Genomic DNA, 26,175 nt, shown 5'->3' with positions numbered 1-26,175 from the left:
GTAAGAGTTCTAGAAAGGCAGGGGTCCCGGGGAAGCAAGCACACGCTGAGTCCTATCTCCTTGCCCTCTGAGTCCTCTCTCCCATGGGGCTCTGTGTCCCTTCCTCCTGGGGGCCAGGTGGGAACTCTGTGTACCCCAACCTGCCGGACGAGGGGAGCAGTGTCTTCCTCATCCGTTGGCCTCACCTGTCGGGTGAGGGAGGCAGCCAGAGCAACTCATTAGCAGCAGACAGGACCAAGGCCCATGAAGTCCCATCGCTCTGTAGAGCCTTGAGTCCCTGACTTAGTACCCACTTCCTCCTTACACGTGCACAGTGCTCACTCCAGGCCTCGGGCAGTATCCCTCATTCCTGGCAGAGGGGAGTGTTCACACCGCAAGGGTGGGGTCTGGAGCAGTCAGGGAGGTACGTGCACCTGTGGCCATGAGGAGGGGGCTGCAGAAGGTTCCTGCCTGCTCCTGACATTCCAGGGTGTTGTCATTACTGGGGGAACAGGATGGGCAGTGGCACTGCCAATGCTGGGCACTGACCAAGTAGGGCAGGTGCTTTTCCCACCACATCCCCCACAGCACCCACCATCCTCAGGTCTCCCCAAGAGCCTGACCACCTCCCCTGCTGAGCTCCCCCTTGCAGCACTTTTCTTACAGCTGCTGTGAGCTCTGGGAGGGTGGGGGGCAGTGAGGGTGGGGAGAGAGGGGCAGGTGCATGGTGGTGACACCATGTCCCCCAAAGAAGTCTGCAGGGTAGACCGACAAGCCTTTGTTCCCTTCCGTAGCCTGTGGTCATAGAAGGGGCTACAGCTCACGCATCGTGGGTGGAAACGTGTCCTCACCTTCGCAGTGGCCCTGGCAGGCCAGCCTTCAGTTCCAGGGCTACCACCTGTGCGGGGGCTCTGTCATCACGCCCCTGTGGATCGTCACCGCTGCACACTGTGTTTACGAGTGAGTGCTGCTGACCTTCTTCCCAGACCCCTGTTCACTTCTGGGTCATGTCGAGGCGGGGCTGCTTTGGGTGGTGAGAAGCAGGTCCAGAGGGAAGACAGAGAGACCAACCTCCAAGTAATGTCCAGTTGGAGAGGTGAGAGGTGCCTCCAGCCTCATTGTGAACCATCATCATCGGCTGGTGGTGACTGGTGACCTTGAGCTTCAGGATTGTAGCTCCTACAGAAAGGACAGACAGGAGGAAGGAAGCTCTTGTGCTGGAGGAAACCCACAAAAATGAAAGGACCTAGACCTTCCTGTAGCTAATTCCAGTGGACCATGTTATGGCAGAGACAGGGTGAGATGGTGGTGAGGGAGGCTAGAGGGAATATGTTGGGGGCCAGGTACTGAGTCTCTTCTTCTTAAAATCTCAGGAGCTTAGAGTGCAAGAAAACTGCAGAAAAGACTTCCAAACACAGTGATTCTCCCTGATATTTTTACCCCCAATTTTGTTGCTGTTTGATGAAGAACGGGCCCTGATAGACTCCTTGCAGTGAGCAACGTTGAGTTCAGCCCTCAAATGCCAAGAAGACCTCAGAGGTGCCGAGAGTGAGGCCTGTCTGGGAAACACATGGGGTGTGGGTCTGTGTTTCTGCAGGGCATGAGAGTGCAGTTACATATACAGCATAAACAAGCAGGGTGATGGGACCACCTCTTGCCTGATAACCTCTCCCACCATCTTCCTAGGTTTACAAGACACCTGAGGTCAAGGAGTTCAGTGGTCGGACTTTTCCTGTGCTTCATCTCTTGCTCTTCTCGTTTCAGCTTGTACCTCCCCAAGTCATGGACCATCCAGGTGGGTCTAGTTTCCCTGCTGGACAATCCAGCCCCATCCCACTTGGTGGAGAAGATTGTCTACCACAGCAAGTACAAGCCAAAGAGGCTGGGGAATGACATCGCCCTCATGAAGCTGACTGGGCCGCTCACGTTCAATGGTACATCTGGGTCTCTATGTGGTTCTGTGATTCTTCCTTTGTTTCAAGAGGATTTGCAATTGCTCAATGAAGCAATCTTATGATGGCTGCTTTATAATCCTTGTCAGATATTAATAATTCCAACTCCTGATTCATGTTGGTGTTGGCATCAGTTGACTGTCTTTTCTCATTAAAGTTGTGATGTTCCTAGTTCTTGGTATTTCATGTGATTTTCAATTGTATCCTGGACAATGTGGCTATCATGTTTGCAGATTTGAGTCCTACATACCTTTTCAATGTTACCGTGTTTAAATGTAGTTTGTAGATCCTGGCCTACAGAATGAATGCACTGATGACTCTGCCAGGTAGATTGGTGGGTTGTGGTTCCAACCATATCTTAACTTTAGAGCCTTCGTGGGCTGTGTGCTTTGTCTGGTGCCACCTTCTCCCTGTTGGTGCCACCTGGAGGCAGGAAGAGCTTCTTAAGTCCAGACCACCTGGGGCCTCTAGGTGGTGGAAGAGAGTCATCCATCTGTAGGGACAAAGAGCACTCCCCTGTCCATCATCCATCTGTAGGGACAAAGAGCCCTTCCCTGTCCATCATCCATCTGTAGGGACAAAGAGCACTCCCCTGTCCATCATCCATCTGTAGGGACAAAGAGCCCTTCCCTGTCCAGATGCCTACTGGGGATGCGTCGCCTCAGCCAGTGCCACCCACCTGCCTGTTTTCTCCAGGTAGAGGGGCCATCTCGGTTGAGAAACAGAACCTCCCAGGCTGGCCAGGGGGTGTGGTGGCATCCTCTCATTTCTTTACAGGCTGAAAGATGCTGGGCACCCTCAGCTCCCTGGAAGTACAGAAAAGTTCTCTCCCTACCAGCAGCTCCTAAATACCCTGTTTCTTGAAAAAGTCAAGCCCTGCCCTCTGGACATTACGAAAATGCCAGAAGACACACACCTGATAAAACTTGCAAACATCTCGTAGATGCAAACAAAGTACTAGGAGACTACTCCCAAATAAATTAAAGCCCTTTCTCCTCCTCCAGAAAACAGGGAGAGCATAATAAATAGGTGAATTCCCTCTTATTGGAGCAGAATCCTGGCCTGAGACCGGCTGCAGGCTCTACTTGGCAGAGTCACTACTGCGTCCATCTCACGGACACGTAATGCCCGAAAACAAATATTTCCAGAGAGGCAGGAAAATGGTTATGGTGGTGCCAGTTTGCCAACTATTATTAATGATAGTGGTTATAGGAAATGAGGTGCCAGCACTTGTACTTTGACAAAAATTCGAGTGAGTTCTTTCATTCCTTCTCTACCTCTCCATTACTGTGCTGCACAGAAAAGCTTGGGGGAGTCTCAGGGTGTGTTCACATGAAAGCCTGAGCTATGTGCAGAGCACTCTGGCTTTGGGGGAGGCCCACAGGACCCAGCTCTACACACAGGCAAACTTGTCGCTTCCAGATATCCCAGGAACTGTAGCAATATTCATGGAGCCGTGTTCTATAAGCAACACACGTACTGTGATCTACACCAGGAGTGGGCACGTGCTGGCCTGAGGGCCAGGTCTGCCCCACTGTGTTTTGGTAAATAGACATTTTACTGGACACAGTCACACCTATGTGGGTACCTATCACCTGGGCTGTCTTCATGCTCCAGTGGCAGCCATAGAGACTGCACAGCCTACGAAGCCCAAAACATTGACTATTCAGCCCTTTCCATAAGAGGCGTGCTGACCCTGGTCTAGGCTCCCCCACCCTGCCACGGTGGAGGGCTGTTCTACAGTTTTAAGTGCTCTGGGAGTGGTGGATGGGGTAAGGGGCTCCTGCTGTGAGCTGATCATTTTCAAGTAACCAAGGGCTTTGACCTTCCCTTGAGAGATGGTTCGTGCTCCTCTGAGACAGGAGCACAGATGAGACGGTTTTCTTGGACTCCTGCTTCAATTGAGTTGAGAACTACTGTTTCGTTTCAAGCAGAGATGATCCAGCCTGTGTGCCTGCCCAACTCTGAAGAGAACTTCCCCGATGGAAAAGTGTGCTGGACGTCAGGATGGGGGGCCACAGAGGATGGAGGTCAGTGGGCTGAAGCCGAGATTCTGAGCCCGGGAACCCAGAACCCAGAGGGCTGCGGAGGGGGCTCCCCCAGCGTTCCAATGTGATGTTCCCATGGGCTGCCCAGATACGCCGGCCAGGGAGTGTATGTCAACTGCTCAGTACACAGTCAGCCGAGGAGCTGTGGGTCAGGAGTCACGGTTCCATTGTTATGGCGACGACATGACACTGCAGACCTTCTCAGGAGAGAGTTAGACCTTCTCAAACACAGCACATGTTTCCCTTCCCCTGCCCAGACCCCCCCGCCTCGTTAACTGAGGACATACGGAGCCCACCTAGACAACACTCCCAGGCTTCATTCAGAACTCAAGGATTTGTGTGTGTGAAGACTCTTTGCCTTGTGGGACTTTGGAAGATGTGTTCTTTCATCCTACGAAGAGCAAGTGGAAGCAGCAGCAGATGAGATTGCTGTAATAATAAGGGAAGCAGGAGTGGCAGTAACCATAGTCCATGCAAGTGAAGCCTGGGCGCCTTTCCTTAGTGTGGGCACAGAGTTGGTCACAAGTCTTAGGCTTTTCCATCAATCACTTTCTTTGTTAGTAGGAAGAGAATTCATTTTCTGTGGCTGCTGTAACAAATTCTCACAGTCTAGGTGGCTCAAAACGATGGAAATTGGCCAGGTGTGTTCACTCACACCTGTAGTCCCAGCATTTTGGGAGGCCAAGTCTATGGGATCCCTTGAGGCCATTAGTTTGAGACCAGCCTGGGAAACATAGAGAGATGTTGTCTCTACAAAAAATACGGAAATTAGCCAGGCATGGTGGCATGCACCTGTAATCCCAGGACTTTGGGAGGCCAAGGCAGGAGGATTGCTTGAGCCCAGGAGTTTGAGACCAACCTGGGCAACATGGCAAGACCCTGTCTCTATAAAAAATTAGCCTGGGCTGGGTGCAGTGGCTCATGCCTATAATCCCAGCACTTTGGGAGGCCGAGGCAAGTGGATCACTTGAGGTGAGGAGTTTGAGACCAGCCTGGCCAACATAGTGAAACCCTGTCCCTACTAAAAATACAAAATGAGCCAGGCATGATGGCACATACCTGTAATCCCAGCTATTCAGGAGACTGAGGCTGTAGAATCACTTGAATCCAGGAGGTAGAGGTTGCAGTGAGCCAAGATCACGCCATTCCATTCCAGTCTGGGTGATAGAGCAAGACTCCATCTCAAAACAAACAAACAAACATTAGCCTGACACAGTGGTCCCAGCTACTCAGGAGGCTGGGATGGGATTGCTTGAGTCCAGGAATTCTAAGCTACAGTGAGCTGTGATCATGCCACCATACTCCATCCTGAGTGACAGAGTGAGACTTTGCATTTAAAAAAACAAAAATTAAAAAACAGCAACAACAGCAAATAAGGAAAATGTGGAGATTTATTTCCACACCCAATTGTGGTGCCTGTAGGGTGGTTTTCCTGGAGGCTCTGACCCATTTCCTTGGGTTCTGGTGACTGCAGCTGCACCGGCGTTCCTATGCTTGTAGCTGGATCTCCAGCCTCAGCGTCCGTCCTCTTGTGGCTTTGCCCCCTGTGTCTCTGTATCTCAAACTTCCCTCTCCTGTGTCTTATAAGGACACCAAGTCGTTGGATTTAGGGTCTACCCTAAACGCAGGGAGATCTCATGTTGAGATTCTTACGTTAATTACATCTGCAAAGACTCTATTCCAAATAAGGCTGGGCTCCGTAGTGGCAGGTAGGCATATTTTGGAGGGGCCCACAGTTCAGCTCAACACAGGAAGTTTAGTGTTTTCCTCTCAACACCGATCACTTGCGCCCCTCGCCCCGCTGAAGGCATGCAGGGGCTGACCCGGATGCTTCGAGTCTGCGGGGCCTATTTACCTCCCGCCCACTGGCAGTGCTGCTCACCTGGCTGAGGGCACTTAGAGCTCTCTATAGTTTCCAGCCCACCCATGTGGCCCAGGCCCAGCTCTGAGCCTCATCAGAACCAGCACCCCTGCTGTGTGGTGGGAGCTGGGAGACCAATCTTTGCTCCCCTTCCTCTCATGGTGGGCTCTCATTCAGGACCACCCCGCCCACCAGAGTCATTCTAATGACACTGGGCTCTGAAGAGGAGGCTGTGCAACAGCTTCATCCTCCCAGGAGATTCTCCATCCCGCTGCAGATTTGCTTCTCGCTGTCAATCTGCTCTGTCCAGCACAAAAGGTCCAGCGAGCCCCTGTCCTGATGCGGCTTTGGCCCCAGTCTGGGCTGGAATTTTCTCCCATAATGCGTTGAGCGGTTTCACCACGTTCCGGGCAGGAAGCTGAGTGTCTTGTGATACCATGTGTTCCTCAGAGCAGCCCCTCAGGGTCCTGTCATTGTGTGATTTTGTTGTCTCCATGAAATCTATGGAGTCTTTAAAACATCAAGATGCCTGGGTCACATAAACCAGCTAGGCTGGAGGGGTCCATCGCTCGGTGTCGGGGGTGTGCTTGGCCCACTGCAGGTGGATGGAGTCTCCTGTGACTGTTGCAACAAACGACCCCCAAATTCGTGGCTTAAAATGACACAAAGGTATCATCTCATAGTTAGGAAGGTCACAGGTCCAAACTCAGTCTCAGGGCACTGGTGTCAAGTGTGGGCTGGGCTGGCTTCTCCTGGAGGCCCTTGGGGAACCTGTCTCCTGCCTTTCCCAGCATCTGCACTGTGCCCGCACTGCTTGGCTCGTGCCCCTCCTTGATCATCCAGGTCAGCAGTGCCACATCTTCTAATCTCTCTCTGACTCTCTGACTCTGGTCCCTGCTCTGTCTTCACGGCTTCTCCTCCAGCTCCTCCAAAGATCCCTGTGACTTTGTTGGGTCCACGCTCTTACTCAGGCTCATCTCCCCGCTCAAGGCCTGTCCCTCAATGCACCTGCGATGTCCCATTTGCCCTGTAAGGTGACACAGTCACAGCTTCTGGGGATTGGGGTGAGAATGTCTTTGGGGGTCATTTTTCTGCTGACCATCCCAGAGTTCACAAAGATGCCGAGTGACCTTCCTGAGCCTCAGTTTCCCTCCTATAACTTGGGGTGTTCTGATGGCTGATTGGGCTGGTGCCCTGGGGAGGTGCCTTGGCCACTGTTGCCCCCCGTCCTCCTCCACTTTGGACACTTTAGGAGAGTCGGTGGCCCTGCCTTGAAGCAGAGTGACCCCTTGCAGCCACCTAACAGGTGGGCAAGCTCTGGGCGTGACATGCTTCAAGGCAGTGGGAGTCTACTCGTCCCACCGACAGGGCCCTGTCCTTTTCTGCTGTTGCATCACACCAGGGAGCACCCCCCTCGTCCCTCGTTCCCTCGTCCCCCTGGTCCCAGCAGGCACCCTCTGTGTTTTGAGCCAGACTTCCTTCTCACACGCCTCCCCTCACTTGCTTTGAAGCAGGTGATGCCTCCCCTGTACTGAACCACGCGGCCGTCCCTTTGATTTCCAACAAGATCTGCAACCACAGGGATGTGTACGGTGGCATCATCTCCCCCTCCATGCTCTGCGCAGGCTACCTGAAGGGCGGCGTGGACAGCTGCCAGGTACGGGGCCGTGGCAGGGTGACCCAGCCCTTGGGACAGGCCGTTGCCAGCATTTCCCTGTGACAGAACAAAAAGTAAATTTACAGGGCGTGGAGAAGAAATTTGCTCAAGATATCACTCCTTTTCCTGGCTGCCAGGCCTATGTTTACCCAGTGATCTGGCTCTGCGTGGGTGCTGGGTGGTGGGAGGGGTGTCGTGCTGCTCCCCTCCAATTCTGACTTTGTGGGGGGCCACAGGGGAGGTAGGTGGCAGGGAACCAGTGAATCTGGCCCTCCAAAAGCTGCAGTGGGTGGGACTCCAGTTCTACCAGGTGGATCTCAGGTCACCTGCGGGCCCTGGCCAGGCGGACCCTCCCTCTCACCAGCTGCCCTTGAGCTTCAAAGGGTCAGGGTCTGCATTCTGGAAGGAACACACAGCTGGAGGCACACCCCAAAGGGGTCCAGGGACATCCTCTCTTGGGGATGCTGTGTCTGGAAGGGCTGGTGGGTTTTCTTCTGTAACCTGAGTGGTCCATTGTGACATCATGAAGGGGATCCCAACGCCACAGCAAACAGCCTCGCATGGCAGTCTGTCCCCAGAAAGCAACCTCGCATGGCAGTGCCTGTCTTCCAACCTTTGCTTCTCTCCTGTCACCCAGGGGGACAGCGGGGGGCCCCTGGTGTGTCAAGAGAGGAGGCTGTGGAAGTTAGTGGGAGCGACCAGCTTTGGCATCGGCTGTGCTGAGGCGAACAAGCCGGGGGTGTACACCCGCGTCACCTCCTTCCTGGACTGGATCCATGAGCAGATGGAGGTGGGTGCAGCGCCCCCAGGCTCATATTGTCCCTGGTTTTTGACCCCTAGGGTTCATTAAATGCAACCCTGGCCTTGCCATAAAGAACCAGGGAGTGACCAAGTGGTTGTCAATTCAGCAGCAGTGATTTGGTGGCTCCAGGGTGTCCGACGCTTGTGCTGAAAACAGAGATCACAGCTAGTCCTGGGCAGCTCTGGGTGGGTACAGCCCGGCAGGCAGAGGAGCTGGGGCTGGGAGGAAGATGGAGCCTCACGACATGGGAAAGGAGGAGGCAGTGAGGAGGAGCCCCTGCTGGGATGGGGATGGGTCAGCTGTGCCCCTGTGTGCCAGGAGCAGGGAGAAAATGGGAGGGGGCGAGGGGCTGAGACAGTTCGAGAGAGGACCCTGCCCGACCACTGAGGGGCTGGAACCTCGCTGGCAGCCAGGGATGTGAGGCAGCATCCGCAGTCAGGAGGGGCTTGGAGAGCTCTGCATTGGTGGTGTAGGGGTGGGGGGTCCTGGAGGCGGAGGGGTGGAAGTGGGAGGGGTCTACAGGGGGGCACCGAACAGCGAGGCTGGCTTGGCAGGACCTGGGCATGGAGGGGAACCCTGAGACGGTGGAGGAGGAAGAAGGAGGCTTAGGGCTTCGCTGGGATCCTGGCAGGTGAACGCAGAGCCTGTCTCATGTGGGCGATGGGGAGACATTTGCTGACTTGATCTCAAAGTCTCTCACCCCACTCCTTGGGATGGTTTTAAACACAAGAGGTCCGCACTCAATACGGTTGATGGGATCTTGGAAACTGCAGCTTTAGGAGAAACAGTGTACACAGGCCCTCCAGCAACGTCCTTGCTTGCAACATAATTTTGTTATAAAGTTGATGAGAAAAAATTGGTTTCATTATATATTGTTTTCCTTAAAGTCACAGTTTCCAATAACTAACAATGATGTCAAAGTGAGTACGGTTTTTTCCTAATTCAGGTGAAATTTACATAACATACAATTCACCATGTTAAAGCGAACAACTCTGTAGCATCAGCACATTCCCAGGGCTGTGCAGCCACCACCTCTGCCAGTCCCCAGCATTCTCATCTCCCAGAAGACACGTGGCACCCTAGAAGCACGTAGTTCCTCCCCACTCCACTCTTCTCCCCAGCCTCTGGCACCCACCAGTCAGCTTTCTGTCTCCAAGGCTCAAGGACCTTTTTTAAAACCTTTAATTTGAAACAATTGACCAAGAAAGGACATCAAATGCTGAATGTGCCTCAGGCATTAATTCCCATTTTGCTCTCATTGATTTTGTGCTTTAAATGAGAAACTACAGAACGGTGCCCATGGCAGAGGGCGAGGCCTGGGACTGAGACCTGGGCTAGTTTCACCTTCAGCACTGCTGCCCTGCAGCCCTGAGCACAGTCACAACCCTCGGGGTGTGGTGAGGGCTGTGCTCCGGCTTGGTGGAAAATGCTTGCTCCTGTTCACCTTGCTGGGAGAGGCAGCCTGGCCTCGTACTGGGCACTGAGTGGCCTGCAGTGCTCTTCAGTACAAAGCTCAGCTCAGCCTGCCCACACTGTAGAAAGGACCAGGATGGACAGCTGAATGGGAGACCTCCTCACTGTTCAGGGTTCTGTGGGAGCCTGGGGCACAGGAGGGTCGTGTGTGCAGAGGGCAAAGGGCAGGAAAGGAGAAGCTGGTCCTCTGCACGGGTCTGCGGAGACATTCACGGGACACAGATCCCCAGGGGCTGAGCACTGAGCCGGTGAGCCTAAAAGTCCCCCTTAAGACACTGAAGGCACAAGGCAGAGAAGCCCACTCCCATGTCTTCCAGCTGTCTTGGGCGAGCTGGAGAAGAACGTTCAAAATCAGCTTGGGGAGCCCGCTCACAATGGTGCCACGACGGGGCCGCCTCAGCCCCTCCCCAGTCAGCACCATCCTGGGCCACAGAGCCTGTGACCCTCCCTGTACTACAGCGGAGGTGACCTGCATGAGACCCCCAGCTAACAAGGGCAGAGTGTAAGTCACATCAGATCCACGACGTGGCCCCAGTGCGACTGCACAGCGGAATCAACAGATCTCAAACTTAGGGGTGCAGAAGCCTCTCTCAGCCTGTTTGTTAAATGTGAAGATTGCAAGGCGTTTCTCCAGAGTCTGATTGGGAGGTCTGGGGTGAAGACCCTGGTGAATTTGTTGCACGGGGGCTTCAGGGCACACTGAGAAGCCCTGGGAGGGTCTTGGAGGCAGTTTCCCCTATTGTGGTGAAGCTGTGGGAAGCTGTGGTGGAGGAGCTCGTCTGTGACGCTGGCTCCGGTGGTGCCTGGAGCCCCTGCTCCTTGCATAACTCCTTAGTCATCCGCTGCCTTCAACCCACCAGTGCATGTGTGAGATGCGCGGCCTCAGACGTACCCTTTCCCAAGTCCCTCTTCAGACATCCTAGGGGAGACTCAGAAGACGTTTCCTTTCCTGGGAGGCTTTCCAGCGGGAAAAGCCCGCTGTACGTTTCAGTCAACGGGAGGGCCTTCTGAGGACTCAGTTTCTTGCGAGGAAGTGTCCCATGTGCTAGCTGGTGGCATGCCCGTGGCCTCATCTTCATTTTCATCCAGCACTTTTCTCTATCTAGTTGAGGGCTTAAAACAAAATTGTTCTGACTCAAACCAGAACTTAGGAACACAGTGCCGAGACCTAGAAGTTTCCTATGGAAGTGACGGGACGGTCACAGGGCAGGGATGGGAGCTGCAGATGCTTTGCTGGTCGGAGCTTTTCCTGCCTGCCTCAGATCCGCTTGGAGCTGGCAGCCCCAGGGGGAGGCCAACCTTGTCTTCACTGTGGAGAACAGCCTCACAATTCCTGTAGGCCAAAACGCAGGTGCCTGTTCCGTCACCATGTTGGACGGATGGCTGGAAGTGCTAAAAACAATAACACCTTTGTTTTCATTTACAGAGAGACCTAAAAACCTGAAGAGGGAGGGGACAAACCTGAGTTCCTGCGGTGATGAAGACAGCCCAATCCTCCCCTGGCGTCCCGTGTGGGAACCTGCACATAAACAAACACCCTCAGAGCTCTGCATTCCAGCACCAGCAGCAGGCCCGAGAGAGAGGCGCCCTTCCATTGGATTCCAGCACAACCTTCCAGCTCCTTTTTTTTTTTTGTGAGATGGAGTCTCTCGCTCTGTCGCCCAGGCTGGAGTGCAGTGGGGAAATCTCTGCTCACTGCAGCCTCTGCCTCCCGGGTTCAAGGGATTCTCTTGCCTCAGCTTTCCCAGTAGCTGGGACCACAGGCACCTGCCACCATGCCCAGTTAATTTTTGCATTTTTAGTAGAGATGGGGTTTCACCATGTTGGCCAGGCTGCTCTCGAACTCCTGACCTCAAATGATGTGCCTGCTTTAGCCTCCCACAGTGCGGGGATTACAGGCATGGGCCACCATGCCCAGCCTCGTGCTCCTTTCTGATCTTCACTAAGAACAAAAGCAGCAGCAATTCACAAGTGCGGCCTTTCCCACTGGTCCACTTGGTTTTCTCTCCAGGGGTCTTGCAAAATTCCTGATGAGATAAGCAGTTATGTGACCTCATGTGCAAAGCCACCAACAGCCACTCAGTAAAGACGCACTGGCCCAGAACTGCAGAATTGCAGTCATTGCACGTTTTTATACCTAGGGACTGGAACCAAACCTACCCTTTCACTTCCAAGACTTGTTTTCACACGTGAGGAAATTAATCTATGAATGACTCGTTTAAGGCATATTTTCATGATTTCTTTGTAGAATTTGGTGCTTGATATATTATTGTCCTTTGATTCCAAATAATATGTTTTCTTCCCTCATTGTGTGGCGTGTCTGAGTGGACACTGACTGGTCATGTGAATCAAAGTCATCCACTGAATTCCAGAGGCTCCATTACCGTCATCTCTCCTGCGTGCACTGCGCATTTGGCATTCTTCTGTCGGAGCGGGTTGCTCAGCAGACTAGCATCAGCTCACGTCAAACACAAAACTCAAAAGCAGAGCAAGGCCAGGCAAAGTAGTGGGTGTGAGCAGTGGCTGGAGGGAGTGAGCGGTGGCCAGAGGGTGTGAGACCTGGACGGAGGGTCTGAGTGGTGGCCATAGTGTGTTAGTGGTGGCCGGAGGGAGTGAGTGTTTTATGGCCTGGGATATATATGTTCTATCCTGGTGGATTTACATGGATGCTTAGAAAAATCTGTGTTCTGTTACTGTTGGGTGGAATGTCTTATAAATATCAATGAGACACTGTTGGTTAGTTGATAGCTCAGATCTTCTAGATCCTTGCTGATTGTATGTCTAGTAGTCCTGTCTGTGTTCATGGCTGTGAAGGAGTCTTGAAGTCTCCCACTCTAACTGTGATGTGTCTCTTCTTCCTTTCTGCTCCATTTTCTTCTGTGTATTTTGAAGCTTCGCTGTTTGGTGAGGACTAGTTCTTTTGAACATTTTAAGTGGAAAATCGTTTTTAGAGCTATGTAATTGTCATAACACATTTGAGAATACATACACCCCATTTTTTCTCCTCGAACCACATTCAGCTTCTTCATCACGCCGTCCTCAGTGCAGACAGAGGCAGGAAAGACCAGGCCCATGGAGGTCTGGGCCTCAGAAGCTGACTTGCTGCTTTAATCGGTCTTGGGAAATGTTTTTACGCTTCTCCTTCTGTGGAAAAATGAAAAGAGATGAAGGGTGGACTTGCAAAGAAGTTTTCTAAACATTCCATCCCCTTGATAAAGTAGGAATTTAAAAACAGAAAGTAACGGACTGATGAGTGCACTTCACACATTCTCTGCCATGTGCATTAAAGACGAGTCTGTCACGGGGTGCCTGGCTACGTTCAGCTCTGAGCTTGAGAGAACACAGTCACCCCTTCCTCTCATGCTGAAGCAAGTATGTGAGGATACAAAAGAGGGAGAGCAGCTTGATAGAGAGATGCTTGGATCTCCCCCAACATATATTTAAAAATGAAGTCACGCATTGAACACGCCTGGTGACATCCTGGAGGACTGCTGAGCAGCGCTGACTGCGGCCACACCATGCGTGGGCCCTTGTTACCAAGGGCAACAGCCTGTGTGCTGCAGAGTGCCTCAGTGGTTCTCTAGTGGTGAGGAAGGCCCAAGAGTGAGGCAGTGCCACCCTAGAACATGGGCAGTGAACCCAGGGTGGGAACAGGAACCCCAGGAGTCCAGGCCTTGCCCCCTGGGTGATCACGCAGCTCAGGCATTTTCCTTAAGCCCCTCTTTTCCAGAGTCCTCCCTCCTAACTTGTCTTAGCTAAATCTTAGGGTTGTTAGGATGATGAAACAAGATTGTTGTTGGGAGGGACCATCACGGCCCTATGCTTTTGCATTAACTTCCAGCAGCAGGTCGAATGATAAAAGTGGTATGGACGTCTTCGGTGTCTCCTGCAGGTGTGAAGTTTGTACAGAGGCGGAAGACTGATGGCCCTCTCAGACAGGTGGCCCGGGCCACACCTGTTGTCAGGGCCTCTGTCCCCAAAGGCACAGCACAGCAGGGACACAGAGACTCAGATAAGGACACAACCGACAAGATAGGATATGCGGAGATGCCACAATCCCGCACGCATCCCCCACCGATGGTTGATGGACATTCGGTCAGGGTGCCTGGGCTTCAGAGCAAGTAATTGACAAAGGGAAGACATGGTTACAAGGTATAAAAATAGAAATAAAGGGTAATGAGTGTCTTTAGAGGTGATCAAATCCTGGGCCTTTGTCCAGCTAACGAAAGTTTTCCTCTTGGTCAATCTTGATGGATCACTAAACCAATGGACACTCCGGCCTCATCATGTCTTTATCTCTAGGACTCATGGAGTATCATGGTGGGAACAGGCCTTGGAAGCAGTACCAGGGACGAGCCACCACCATCCTTGGGACCTTCTCCGTACAGATAATTTGTAGTTCTTGACCTTTCCTCAGTAGAAGCAGGAACTGTTCATCATCAGTCCAAACCAGACACAAAATCCTCACACCTGGACTAAAAACTTCACCATATGTCTATGTCTTGCGTAGGTAGGGGTTGACCACCACCAGGGGCCATATTCACAGGGTTGAGGCTGGGGTGGTGGGCAGATGGCCAGAGGGAATACTTGGGTCATGGGAGGAGGAGGGTCTTTGGGCTGCACCAGCCAGTGCACGTGGCCAGGACAGGGGCAGCACAGAGGCTAAGGAGCCAAGGCTCCAGCAGTGCCTGTGAGAGGGAGGAAGGGACATGGTATTGAGGAAGGGGGCTGGCCCAGTCCACTCACTGCAGGGACTGGGGTGCTGATAAATGAGAACCTACAGCATCCACACTAACCCAGGCTGAAACCTTGGCAAGGAGTCAGCAGCTTAATTCCAAAGTCACCCACTGGGAGGAGCAGGTCTGCATTCCAGCCTGGTTGGAGCTGTGCCTAAGCATTGGTAGTTTAAGTAACTACAGCTTGGCAGAGTCGGTGGCACCTGGAAAGGAGGGTGTAGAATTGAGACCTGTGTATCTGCGTCCCAGAAAGAATCCTAAACTCAGCAAAATCACTTTGTGTGAAGATGTCCATCAAAAGAAATCTTCCTTTATAGTGAAATATTGTAAGCAACCTAAATGACCAATACAAGAGGAGTTATTATTATTATTATTATTTTCTTCAACTTTTAAGTTCCAGGGTGCATGGGCAGGAAGTGCAGGTTGTTACATAAGGGAAGCATGTGTCACAGTGGTTTGCTGCACAGATCAACCCATCACCCAGGTATTAAACCCAGCATCCATTAGCTTTTCTTCCTGATGCTCTTCCTCCACCCACCCCGTCCCTCCTCCACAGGCCCCAGTGTGTCTTTTTCCCCTGATGTATCCATGTGTTCTTGTCATTCAGCTCCCACTTATAAGTGAGAACATTTGATGCCTAGTTTTCTGTTCCTGTGTTAGTTTGCTGAGGATAATGGCTTCCAGCTCCATCCATGTCCCTGCAAAGGACATGATCTCATTCCTTTTTATGGCTGCATAGTATTCCACTGGTGTGCCACATTTTCTTTATGCAGTCTATCATTGATGGGCATTTGGGTTGATTCCACATCCTTGCTATTGTGAATCATGCTGCAATGAACATATGCATGCATATATCTTTATAATAGAACGATTTATATTTCAGTATATACCCAGTAATGAGATTGCTTGGTCAAGTGATATTTCTGCTTCTAGATCTTTGAGGAATCGTCACATTGTCTTCCACAATGGTTGAATTAATTTACATTCCCACCAACGGTGTAAAAGCGTTCCTTTTCTCTGCAAGCTCACTGGCATCTATTGTTTGTTGACTTTTTAGTAACTGCCATTCTGGCTGGCATGAGATGGTATCTCGTTGTGGTTTTGATTTGCATTTCTCTAATGACCAGTGATGTTGAGCTTTTTTCACATTTCTTGGCCACATGAATATCTTCTTCTGAGAAGCGTCTGTTCATGTCCTTTGTCCACTTTTTAATGGGGTTGTTTTTTCTTGTAAATTTGTTTAAGTTCCCTGTAGACTGGATATTAGACCTTTGTCAGATGGATTGCAAAAACTTTCTCCCATTCTGTAGGGTGTCTGTTTGCTCTGATGAGAGTTTCTTTTGCCATGCAGAAGCTCATTAATTGGAACCCGTTGTCAATTTTTGCTTTTGTTGCAATTGTTCTGGGCATTTTTGTCATGAAAACTTTCCCTGTACCTATGTTCTGAATGGTATTGCCTAGATTTTCTTCTAGGGTTTTTATGGTTTTGGGTTTTACCTTTAAGTCTTTAGTCCCTCTTGTGCTAATTTTTGTCTAAGGTGTAAGGAAGGGGTCCAGTTTCAATTTTCTGCATATGGCTAGCCAGTTCTTCCAGCATCATTTATTAAATAGGGAATCTTTTCCCCATTGCTTCTGTCAGGTTTTTCTCTTCGACATTTGATGATGTGAGTGATGTCTCACTCCCAGTCCTCAGCTCCTTGGAGGCCACGGTTAGGCTTTCTTGGCTCTTGGAGCCGTGATCGAGGGAAGGGCTGTCCTGCCTTGCCGTGCCCCTCTGAACAGGAAGGGTGATGGGAGCTGCAGCAGATGGCTGTGAGGGGCAGGGAGTGTGGAGAGGAGAGGCGGGGGCCGTTTTACCATTGATGGGGCCAGATGGGCTCTCCTCCCTCCATGGGCCCATCTGCATCTCACTGGTTTGTACTGAGTTGGGCCTCTGGGATTTGTTGGGTGGGACGAGGAGGACTCAGTGGGCAGGAATGGGCAGCTTCTCCCTAGCAGGTGCTACAATCTAAGAGATTACAGGTCACTCACACCACAACCTTAGACCTGTGTTTAACTTCAGGGAAGGTGCGAGGACACAGGTCATGGGGCAAGCGTGTCATGGGACATGACCTGCAGAGAACCCCAAAGTTAAACACCCGCCTCCGTCTCTTACTCACTGAGTCATCGACTGGGGAAGGTGGGGGAACTCCTCTCTCTCTCTTTTTGGGGAGAGTAAAATTATTAACATTTCATCTGTAAGCATACAGTATTTTTCCACTGTAAAAGTTAATGATGCTTATCATAGAGATATGTCAGTAAATAGGCAGAATCCAGGGAAAAAGACGTAACTGATACTTAAGCACTCTCTGATGGCCACTGGTATATTTTCTTTTTTTTTCTTTGCTTTTTTCTACTGAGTGGTTTGTAAACTTTTGTATCCTGTTCTTGATTTAACACTAAAGCATGAAACTATTCCATGTTATTACAAATTCCACAGAAATATGCTAGGGAGGGTTCCATAATACTTTATCATGTAGCTAAACTAACATTTAGTTAATAATTCCTCGTATTACATGTTTTTATTATGAACTAAGATTTCTTTTGATGGAGATCTTCATGCAAAGTGATTTTCCCTGTGTATAGGATTTTTTCTTTAGATCATCCACCAACACAGTCTGTAGCCATAGCACCCTGAGTGCATCTGATCTTGTCTGAATCTCAGAAGATAAGCAGGGTTGGGCCTGGTTAGGACTTAGATGGGAGAACGCCCACCAGTGCAGGTCTACTGGGTCTAACAGTGGACTTTTTCTCAGACTCTCGATACAAAGTACCATGTTAATTTCCAAAAAGGTGACACCGATTTCCACTTTTTGTGTCTGTAGGTATCTGTTTCCCCCAGTGGAGGGTGTGTGACCTTATTGGACCCATTGTGAGACCCACATGGGCCCAGACTGCCCCGTCACCTCCAACCCACAAGCTGCACCCTTTGGTGAACCACGATGGGGTCTGGGTCTCTGACTGGCGTCAGTTCAGAGCTAATATTTAGTGCAGTCAGATCTCGATACTTTCTTCTTCCCAGGGCAGAGTCACTCTGGTTGTGTTAACTTCCTGGAGTTGTTGTAATAAAGTCCCACAGACTGAGTGGCTTAAACAACAGAGATGGATTCTCGCACAGTTCTGGAGGCCTGGAGCAGGAGAGGAGGAGGCTGTCCTTTAAAATACAGGAGTCCAGGGGACTAACTGGGAAGGCATGAGAGGGGGAGGGAGGGAGTCCCATAGACACAGCGGAGTGAACCATGTTCACTTTGTCAGTTTTTGATGGCAGCTGGTATATACAATTTGTTTTTCCCCCCCTGCCCCCAACCCCTCCCAGAAGGAGACTTAATCTGTCACTCAGGCTAGAGTGCAGTGGCGTGATCTCGATTTGCTGCAGCCTCCGCCTCCCAGGTTCAACTGATTCTCCTGACTTAACCTCGGGAGTAGCTAGGATTATAGGCACCCACCACCACGCCAGCTAATTTTTGTATTTTTTGTAGAGACGGGGTTTCACCATGTTGGCCAGGCTGGTCTTGAACTCCTGACCTTAAGTGATCTGCCTGCCTCAGCCTCCAAAAGTGTTGGGATTACAGGCGTGAGCCACTGCGCCAGGCCTACAATTTCATTACTAAAACAATTCCACTGTAAAAGGGAAAGGAACAGAAAAGAAAGAATTAGCTTAGATACATAAGTAAAAATGTGCATGCAGTTCCTTGGCTTAGGATGCTGAACGGTTGCCAGTTACTGCCGTCTGTGCGAACCCAAGCAGGAGCCCCTTTAGATGGGGCCCATTTCCCCCATGAAGGACCTCGGGTGCTTTGCTCACATGCAAATTTGCCGTGGACATGTCTAACCGGATGAAATTCACAGGAAAAGATGTAGTTTGAAGGCCCAGATCCCTTGGGGGCAGAAGGAAAGAGGGAGGAACAGGCCTTGTATTTCCCTGCTCGTCTTGTTCAGACACAGACTTGGAGACTTGGATTTCAAAATAGTTGAACACTGCTCACAGGCCCATTTCAATCTGAGACCAAAGCAGATGGAATGGACTTCATGAGCTCCTTCCCTTCCCCCTGCAAGGTCACGGTGGCCACCCTTTGCGCCACTCTTGTCACGGCCGAGCCTTTCGCAGCCATCTCTATGAATCACTTCTGCAGTGAGTGCAGTATTTACACTGGTGGGAGGGCCTGTCAGATATGGGTAGGACCTGGATTAAGGTCAGGTTGGAGGAGACTCCCACGGGATAAGAGAGACTTTCTGAATCTCAGATCCCTCAGCCAAGATGACCTCACCACATGCCCTCTCTTCTATCAGCAAATCCTTCCATGTGGCTTGACCGTGTCTGCGAAACACCTTTGCTACAAATCAGTGGAGATTATTGTCTCAGAGGATCCCAGAACCTCCTTAGGCAAACGTTACCTAACGTTCTTTAAGCAAACAGAGCCTGCCCTATAAAATCTGGGGCTCGGACGGCATCTCATCCCTGACTCGGGGTCGCCTTTGGAGCAGAGAGGAAGCAATGGCCCCCATGCAGAACAAGGTGATCTGCGTCCTGGTCCTGGTGTCCATGCTGGCTCTTGGCACCCTGGCCCAGGCTGAGACAGGTAAGGTGTGCTTCTTCCTGCTCGATGGGGCCATAGCCAGCTCGGGCAGCCTCTGCCGGGAGCCACTGTTTTACATCCATATTTTTGAGCACCTGTTTTGTGCCAGGTGCTGTTCTAGGTCCTTAAAAGTATATCCAATGTTACAGGATCGGCAAAAGCAGGGGGAGAATAACTAACATAGGGCGGCAGGGCCCCAGGAGGCCTTTGAGATGTGCGATGAGGAGGGTGCTGCCCTCGGTCGGGGCTGTTTTCCCATGTTGGGAAGACTTTACAATCCTCCCAAGTGTCATGTTTCAAAGAGGAAGTGTTGGTGTGGAGTCTCAGAATAGTGCTTCCGAGTGTTCATGCCAACATTTCCCCCGGGGCAGACCCTCCCAAGGCCCATCCAGATAGGCCCAAATGCCTGTCCCAGTGGTGGCCAACTGGGAGACCCTGCCCCACAGGTTCCTGGGCTCCCCTGGGATCCATGCTCTGGGAGTCAAAGCCATCTATCCCATGAATGCGTGGCTGGCAACCCCTGTTCCCTGGTGTTGTCAAGTGGATCGGTTGCCCTGGCTCCTTCTAGGGAGTGGAGGAAGAGCCCACTCTTGCTTCCTTGGGAAGTGTTTGCATCTCAACTCCTTTACCTGCAGAATGGATCGATGGTCTGCCCTAGGGCTGTCGGGAAATGTGGTGTGGCAGTGTCTGGGACTTGCACTTTGCCAGCTGCAGGGAGATGAATAAGTTATTTGCTGTTGTTAGGTACAGTTTCAAGGTGGGGGCAGGAGAAAGGGCTTTCCACGTTTCCAAAGCAAGGCTTTCCAGAGAGGCCTGAAGAGGGGCACCCAGTGGTGCTATCCATGCCTCTACTGCCCTCCAGCCACCTCTTGATCGCTGCTGTGGGGTACGGGGCCTGAGGGGTGGGCTTGCGCAGCATAGAAGAGAAGCCAGCATTGGACAGCAGTGGGAAGCCCTCAAGCCCATGGCAGGGAGGGGGGGAGATTTGGAACCCGAGAGAGGAGGTGGCCTCGGTGTACAGAATGAACTGGGTGGGTCCCCATGCTGGCCACCCCCAGGCCCATCTGCCTCCGCCCTTGCTCCCACCCAGCCCCCAGCCCTGCCCCCTGTGCTGTGGGATCACAGAGGCCGCGGCTAACTCCCCTCCCCCCCGCCCCACTCACCCTCTGGCTCAAGGCTCAGGGCTTCCTTGTGGGTCACTCAGGTCCATGATCCTGTTACAACAGAAATCTAGAAAATTGTGATTACAATTTAGCGCATTTGTGTGTGGAAACCATTTCCATTTATTTCCGTCATCCGACAAAGCGAGTGGGCAAGACAGCGTCTGCTGGAGGCAGAGCGCCGGGGCTGGAAATCCTTCCTGCGGAGGAAACTCCCCCACCCCCCAGGAGGATGATCCTCCCTCACCACAGGGCCTCTCTTGACCCCCACAATACCCTGGGGGTGGGCGATGGTCACCTTCACTTCGTGATGGATCCAGACCCCAGGAGGGCAACGTTCCCATGGAAGTTGCTGGGCAGCGGGAGGTGAACCCGGATCCTTCCCAGCAAGCTAGGAACACTTTCTCCAAAGAGAACTCGAGGCCGTCCCCGATAGCAAAGCAGACAAGACAGCAGCCCCTCCTGGCCTCCCCTGGGGCACCCTCACCTGAGCCAATGTGGCCAGACGGAGCTCCTCCCCTCCTATGCCCCAAGACAGGGACAGGGACACAGACAGGGACAGGGACAGGGAGGGTGCTCTGGGCTCCTCTTTCCCCGGCTGCTGCAGGCTGTCAACCGCCAGATCCTAATAGGTTGCCTTCTTAGACCTTTGATTCTGCGGAGCTCTGAGTCTGAAGCTCTTGTGTTAGAACGTCTTGTATAAGATCCTGTGGCAGCCCCCAGCCAGCTCCATCTGTCCACGTGTCTTCTCCCTCTAGTCCCTTTCCTCACTGCCCTGCTTCAAGCTGTTTCACAGCTCACAGCCCTCTGTCGGCTCCTCCTAGACCAACCCACCCCGTCCTCCTCTCACCTTACCTGCAATGGCCTTCCACCTCCTGAACACATCTAGGTCTCTGGAATGGCCTTTGCCTGTGTGGCTCCATCTTCCCCTGGTGAATCTCCTCCGGCAGGGAGCCCCCTTGCTTTGTTCAGCCTGCTTGTCACTGGCCCCTCCTGGGAGCGCCCCCTACCCCCGTGGTTACCCTGGGCACCCTGGGATGACGGCCTTGCGTTGTCTCACACATTTTCTTGCCTTTCTCCTCCATCAGATCCTCAGACTCTTTTGTTTTGTTTTTGAGATGGAGTCTTGCTCTGTCACTCAGGCTGGAGTGCAATGGCGTGGTCTTGGCTCACTACAACCTCTGCCTCCTGGGTTCAAGTGATTCTCCTGCCTCAGCCTCCCAAGTAGCTGGGATTACAGATATGTGCCATGATGCCCGGCTAATTTTTTGTATTTTTAGTAGAGATGGGGCTTCATCATGTTGGTCAGGCTGGTCTTGAACTCCTGACCTCAAGTAATCCACCTCCCTCAGCCTCCCAAAGTGCTGGGATTACAGGCGTGAGCCTGGCCCAGATCCTTAGACTCTTAATGACGACTTCTCTGGTTTTAATTTCTGGGTCCCTCTCACCTGGCACAGTGCCTAGCTTTTGCCATGCTCGCTCCCACTTCTCATGCACACAGATGGTGCTCAGTACATATTTATGTATTGAGTAAAATTTAATAATCATTTGTTGAAATTAGAAAGTGAATACATAAGTTACCTAGAAAGATGCGAAGTCCACAAACCCGGGGCACCTTGCATTTTCCCTGAGCGTAATGTTTGCACGTCAGGATGTGAGGACCACATCTCCCTCTCATGTCCGGAGGGTTTTCTATCTGCCTCACCGGACGGTCGCTGATGTCATTGGAGAAGGAAGCTGGATGGGTGTGTGCACAATAACATCAAGGCATTCAGCCCACAACTTACTTTGCTTCTCACCTGTGCACTTCCAGAGGCATGTGAAGTGGAGCCTGCTGAAAGACAGAACTGTGGTTTTCCTGGCATCACGGCCACCCAGTGTACAAGTAGGGGCTGCTGTTTCAATGACAGCGTTCGTGGGTTCCCCTGGTGCTTCCATCCCAAAGCCATTGAAGTCCCTCCAGAAGGTACGACCTTTTTATACCATGGGATCTGAAGATTTAGAATTAGTTAGAAAAGCCACATTTATGACTGCAGAGGCTCTGATCGGCATCACCCGCTGGGCCTTTCCCCAGAGTCATGGCCGCAGGTGGTGGTGCAGTGGGGTAGCCTGAGTCAGGCTGCATTCAGGTCCGGGAATAGAAAGGCAGGGCTGAGGGGCTTGGGAAGAAACCTGATTTTTCCCCGGCTTCTCTTCACATCTCCAACCAAAAGCCTGTGAAGAGCCACTGTTGGTCATGGTTTCCAGCTTGCCTAGGATAGAGGGGGAAGGCATGACAAAATTTGAAGACAGTTCATGTATTCTTTTCTTTTCTTTTTTTTTTTTTTTGAGATGGAGTCTCGCTCTGTCGCCCAGGCTGGAGTGCAGTGGCCAGATCTCAGCTCACTGCAAGCTCCGCCTCCCGGGTTTACGCCATTCTCCTGCCTCAGCCTCCCGAGTAGCTGGGACTACAGGCGTCCGCCACCTCGCCCAGCTAGTTTTTTGTATTTTTTAGTAGAGACGGGGTTTCGCCAGGTTAGCCAGGACAACCTCAGCTTTCTAGTAGCTGAGATTACAGGCATGTGCCACTGTGTCCAGCTAACTTTTTTTTTATTTTTAGTAGGGACGGGGTTTCACCATTTTGGCCAGGCTGGTCTTGAACTCTTGACCTCAGGTGATCTACCTGCCTCAGCCTCCCAGAGAGCTGGAGTTACAGGCCACCGTGCCCGGCTGACAGTTCATGTTTTCTAAAGAATGTGCCTGTTGATAGTTTAAAGTAAAAACTCTAATTGCTTAAATGTGAAAGAAAATATTTATCCTCACTAAAGCATCTCTTCCTCCCTCTCCCTCACCCCTGTAGAGGAGTGTTAATTTTAGACACTTCTGCGCGGATCTGCCTGCATCCTGACACGGTGCCATCCCCAGCATGCTGGTTAGTCCCAGAGCTCGGCCGCCACCTCCACTGGACACCTCAGACACGCTTCTGCAGCTGTCGGCTCACAACACAGATTGACTGCTCTGACTTTGACTACTCAAAATTGGCCTAAAAATTAAAAGAGATCAATGTTAATCTGTGCTTTTCATTCTTGTAAAGAATATGAATGATTTTCCTTTCTTGAAAGTGAAGCACAACCTTTCACCCTGGGCTTTCTCTGTGGGTTCTGAGTCTTCTGGGCTTCCTGAACTGGGATATGAGTGGGCAGCTGAGTGCAGAAAGCAGGGACGGTGGGGTGTGCAGCAGGTGCCTGGCTCAGCGCTCAGTGCTGATGCCCAAGGACCAGACCTCAGGCTCCTTCTACGAAACCACAGAGTCCCCCAGAAGCAAGTCCAAGCTGCACTCTTGTCCAGTCGTGAAACTGGACACCAACTCCCCTAGCATTTCTTAACTTCTCACCGCGGATGCCCCAGCAACCAAGTGATACAAGTTACCTTTCCATGTATTTGCTTTCCCAAATAGCAACTGGCGTAGGAGATGAAACCCATAGCAGAGTGTCTGAAAGCACGTGTGATAAAAATTGCAGAGGGTGGCATGGGCTGACCCCTCCAGGAAAACCCCTCCCCAACCTGAGATCTGAATGAACTAGAAAATAGAACAGCAGGGGAGGGATACAGAAGCCAAAATGTCACTTTCTTCCCACTGGCCCCTCTGTACCTTGGCGAGGATTGGGAGAGGTTGTCCCCCCCGACCTAGTCATCCTTGCTCCAGGGGCCTCAACTCAGCAAGCCCCAAGCCAACTGCATCCTGGGTTCCTACTCCTCCCACCTGTCCCTCCATCTGGTGCTCTTGTGCTGGGCATACGTTGCACAATTATACTGGAGATGGGGTCCCGGGAGCTCTGGAAAACTTCTGCTCTCTGCAGCCAGCTGGTTCCAGAGAGGAAAAGGGAGGTGCAGAATTGAGTGGGGCCAGCTCTTTCCACATTAACCAGTCCGGTAAATCATTCCCAAACCCTTGGCCACTAGGATCAGCAGGTAAAGAGGCCCGAGAGGCCGGGAGACACCCACCATGAAGAAGCATCAGGAACGGGAAGGCCCCTGCCCCCGGCACACAGCAGCACACACATAAGCCGTAACAATACATGTTGTCGCATATGCGTCGGGGGGGCCACAGACACCTTCTCTTACCTCTCAGATGTGCAAGGAAGTTTTAGCTTCTCTTTTCCATCTATGGTATGTCTGATCTTACACTTCCTGTCTGCTAATTACAGGCAAAAACAAGCTAACTATTTATTTAGTCCAATTCCTCTTAAAATTCAGTTTGTCATAATAATTTGCACAGCTTCTGTCGGTCACAGTCTTTGGGGACGCATTGTTCATTCTCTGACCTCGCTCTACCCCATCTTGCCCTCTCTACCCCTGGGTGGGGTGAAGGAACCCCTGGGTCTGCTCATGCCCCTTGGATTCCTGCTGGACCACTGTGGAGCGGTGGCTGGGGGTTCTCAGAGCCCAGCTGGTGTGTGGCCTGTCCCTTCTCCCCACGGTTCCCCAGTGCCCGAAAGGTGGGCTTTCCCCATGACACCTCGTAGCCGACTGTTCCCTGGCTGTCCACCATCCATTCCTTCCCTTCTTTCTTACCTAATTTGCACTCTACAAAGGAAAGGGGAAAAAGAGTTCACTTTTCTAGCCCCTCTTTTAGCCAGAAATGGCCATGCAATTCTATGTGGCCCATGAGACGTAGGGGGCATCTACTTGAATATGGGACAGGCTTCTCCCTTGATGATTGAAGAGCGCCCTCTGGCTTCCTGGGCCAGCCCCTGCAACCTGCCTTTGGGTATTGTGGAAGGTAGGTGTGATGTAGTGTTGCAGTCAGCCATGCTGTGATAATGAGGTAAGGCCCAAGCGCTAGAGCCTTAATAACCCTGAGTTGCTGATTTGAGCCCCTCAACCACCTCCAGACATCATGTTAAATAAACCTAAGTGTGCTTATGGGTTAAATCACTGCCAGTTTGGTTTCCTGTTACATTTCAGTATATTACCAAGGCCCATATCTTCCCTCTACCATAGAGCAGTGAGCCTATGGCCCAGCCACGATGACCAGGAACAACTGCTCTCACCAAGGACTGCAGGTAGAGCCAGTTAATAAGGTGAGTCACTGCCTTCCTGTGGTTTCCCTGGGCCTCCACTCAGTGGAGCCTGGGCAACAGGGCAAAACTCTGTTTCTACTAAAAATAAAAAAATTAGCTGAGTATGTGGTGCATGCCTGTAGTCCCAGTTACTAGGGAGGCTGAAGTGGAAGGATTTATTGAGCCCAGGAGGTGGAGGCTGCAGTGAGCTGAGATTGTGCTACTGCACTCCAGCCTGGGTGACAGAGTGAGACACTGTCTCAAAAAAAGAAAAAAAAAGAGGCGCCCTTCCACTCAGATCCGCTCAATGGAGTTACATGTCAGTTTACACTTCTCTTGTAAGCTGCTCCTTGGCTTGCAAGCAGCATCCTTGTGCTGTGTCTTCCCATGCTTGTCTTTCTGTGTGTCTGGGGTCTGCGTGTCCAAATGTCCCCTTCTCATAAGGACACCAGTCAGGTTGGATTAGGGCCCACCCTAACAACCCCATTGTAACTTGATAAAAGAAAAACTTGACCAGACATGGTGGCTCAGTCCTGTAATCCCAGCACTTTGGGAGTCTGAGGCGGGCAGATCACCCGAGGTCAGGAATTCAAGACCAGCCCGACCAACGTGGAGAAACCCCATCTACTAAAAATACAAAATTATCCGGGCGTGGTGGCACATTCCTGTAATCCCAGCTACTCCAGAGACTGAGGCAGAAGAATTGCTGGAACCCGGGAGGCAGAGGTTGCCATGAGCCAAGATTGTGCCACTGCACTCCAGCCTGGGCAACAAGCATGAAACTCCGCCCCCCCCTCAAAAAAAAAAAGAAAGAAAAGAAAAGAAAAAAAAGAAAAACTTCAGCTGAAT

At 51.6% G+C, this 26,175-nt stretch overlaps 2 protein-coding genes across 3 annotated transcripts in view; both read left to right on the top strand.

Annotated features, from left to right (window-relative positions):
• TMPRSS3 (transmembrane protease, serine 3) overlaps positions 1–12,082 on the top strand; it is a 24,546-nt gene extending 12,464 nt beyond the window's left edge. Inside the window, exons 8-13 of one of the 2 annotated variants that reach the window (XM_011954086.1) lie at positions 774–939; positions 1,744–1,913; positions 3,866–3,961; positions 7,352–7,497; positions 8,135–8,287; positions 11,199–12,082. In XM_011954086.1, the coding sequence (XP_011809476.1) occupies positions 774–939; positions 1,744–1,913; positions 3,866–3,961; positions 7,352–7,497; positions 8,135–8,287; positions 11,199–11,216 (749 nt within the window). In that variant the 3' untranslated portion in view covers positions 11,217–12,082. The remainder of the gene's footprint in view (positions 1–773; positions 940–1,743; positions 1,914–3,865; positions 3,962–7,351; positions 7,498–8,134; positions 8,288–11,198) is intronic. The other variant, XM_011954087.1, reaches the window with a different exon arrangement.
• Positions 12,083–18,949: 6,867 nt separating this feature from the next.
• On the top strand, positions 18,950–23,333 carry TFF1 (trefoil factor 1). Its single transcript, XM_011954085.1, has 3 exons — positions 18,950–19,127; positions 22,098–22,250; positions 23,124–23,333. Exons 1-3 carry the CDS (start codon positions 19,043–19,045, stop codon positions 23,132–23,134), a joined length of 249 nt encoding a protein of 82 aa, XP_011809475.1. The 5' UTR covers positions 18,950–19,042; the 3' UTR covers positions 23,135–23,333.
• The last annotated feature ends 2,842 nt before the right edge of the window (positions 23,334–26,175 follow it).

Source organism: Colobus angolensis, unplaced genomic scaffold, assembly GCF_000951035.1.
Source record: "Colobus angolensis palliatus isolate OR3802 unplaced genomic scaffold, Cang.pa_1.0 Scaffold38, whole genome shotgun sequence".
Lineage (NCBI taxonomy): Eukaryota > Metazoa > Chordata > Mammalia > Primates > Cercopithecidae > Colobus > Colobus angolensis.
This window is presented reverse-complemented; position numbering and strand designations above follow the sequence as displayed.